Source organism: Dipteris shenzhenensis, chromosome 30, assembly GCF_047967505.1.
Source record: "Dipteris shenzhenensis isolate YYH24624 ecotype China chromosome 30, Dip_SZ_1.0, whole genome shotgun sequence".
Classification (NCBI taxonomy): Eukaryota; Viridiplantae; Streptophyta; class Polypodiopsida; order Gleicheniales; family Dipteridaceae; genus Dipteris; species Dipteris shenzhenensis.
This window is the reverse complement of record NC_141625.1, coordinates 9,766,912-9,768,481: the sequence shown is the minus strand read 5'-3', so window position 1 is coordinate 9,768,481 and position 1,570 is coordinate 9,766,912. Positions and strand designations below refer to the sequence as shown.

Genomic DNA, 1,570 nt, shown 5'->3' with positions numbered 1-1,570 from the left:
GTTGGGGTGAGTGACTTATGGCATCCAAGATGAGAAACTCGAGGCATAGAGGAGAGCAAATTTGATCAACCCCATTGACCTTACGCGAGGAGGGAAATGACCATGGGAGAAAATTTTGAGAAAGAAAGTGGCGAGCCAATTTTCTTTCTCAGAATTTTCAACCGCAACTCATTTCCCGTGCGTCAAGAAGGTCCAAGGGTACGATTGAAAACGACCTGCGATTAATCATCCAAAGGACACCTTCCGAAAATCCCGTTCTTGGCCATCTTCCTAGGTTGATGGCGAGCTGCATTGATCTTCTACGTGATGGTGACCCATCGAACATGCGGATTCAACTTCTACCCTGGAAGGTACTTCCGTCAAGGCTCGTTTTCAACTACCCTTGGACCTTGAAGAGCGCGAGTGAAAGAGTATATATTGCCACTTTTTGTAACCAAATACAATTGTGATATGTCTGCACGCTCAAACTGTATTTTGTAATCCAAAATACACTTATGATTATGAAATAGTTGGAGATACCCTGCATAGAGATTAAACATGCGATTATTAGCCGTTCATAGTCTTTCTTTTTTTGAACTTTCCAATCATTTCACTGCCTTGGAAATCATTTCACTGCCATCCAAATTCATACAGCCAACCACCAGAACCAACATAGGAATAATAGAAGCCATCTGGACGCACATCCCACTTCCAGTCAACACTGCAATTGTACATACTGTCAAAAGCATCGAATTGTCTCTCCTTCGCGTTCCAATGTACATTGCAATAAAATATAGTGTTGTCCCAAAGGTTCGTGTTGAAGCTCCAGGAGTATTCTTGCCCGTCTGGCAGCTGATGATCGCCAAGATCGGTGTCTCCTGATGCGCAGTGCAGATCAATCTCCTGCCCGGGCCCAACGCCGGAGATAACATGAACCGTGATTTCGTCTGTGTAGCGGCAAACCAAGGCCAGCAGGAGCAGCAGCAGCGGCCATGTCATTATTCTGCGAGACGAGCCCTCCATTGCCCGGTGCGATACATCCTTAGATACAAACAAGTTGTTAGCGTAGTAAGATATCCTTCATGTACGACAGCACGCGGATCAAACTCCCGCTCCTCGGCTCCCGCCCAGATAATCCTCCGAGCTAAGACTCAGGAACTCCATGTAATGAGAGAAACTTAGCGATGGGCGTTTAGAGTATCAAGCAGCGACACGCACACCAAACACACGAACAAATAAATGATGTAGAGGAAAGCAAACTTGCATTTCGACCACGATTGATATTTAGTTAGCCAATGTATGCACGAGCCAACTACTGCAGTCTCGGGCGCAAGGTCTTCATCGCTTCAACTGATCACAAAGATAGTACTAACCTGGAGCTGCGTGTCCGTGATTACCTCTGCAACAAAAGGCCGTCGATTCGACTGCCCGCCTTATTCCTTTTATTTGGACAGTCTTCGGAAGGGACTGGAAACGCAGGCCGGCAAGCTTTGTCCCTTGCGCTCAGATTCCTAGAAAAAGTCGATGATCACGATTCACCACGGGCTGAAGCCTGGAAGTTTGTAAAGACTCTTGCTTAGAAAACCTAGGA

The 1,570-nt window shown here is 46.4% G+C and overlaps 1 protein-coding gene across 1 annotated transcript; it reads right to left on the bottom strand.

Annotated features, from left to right (window-relative positions):
• Positions 1-609: 609 nt before the first annotated feature.
• On the bottom strand, positions 610-1,002 carry LOC147881690 (S-protein homolog 5-like). Its single transcript, XM_087401231.1, has one exon. The coding sequence runs from the start codon at positions 1,000-1,002 to the stop codon at positions 610-612; it is 393 nt and encodes a 130-aa protein (XP_087257357.1).
• Between the last annotated feature and the right edge of the window lie 568 nt (positions 1,003-1,570).

Excerpts from the sequence above, each read along its gene's own strand:
- LOC147881690 (XM_087401231.1), bottom strand. The coding sequence starts at position 1,002 with ATGGAGGGCTCGTCTCGCAGAATAATGACATGGCCGCTGCTGCTGCTC.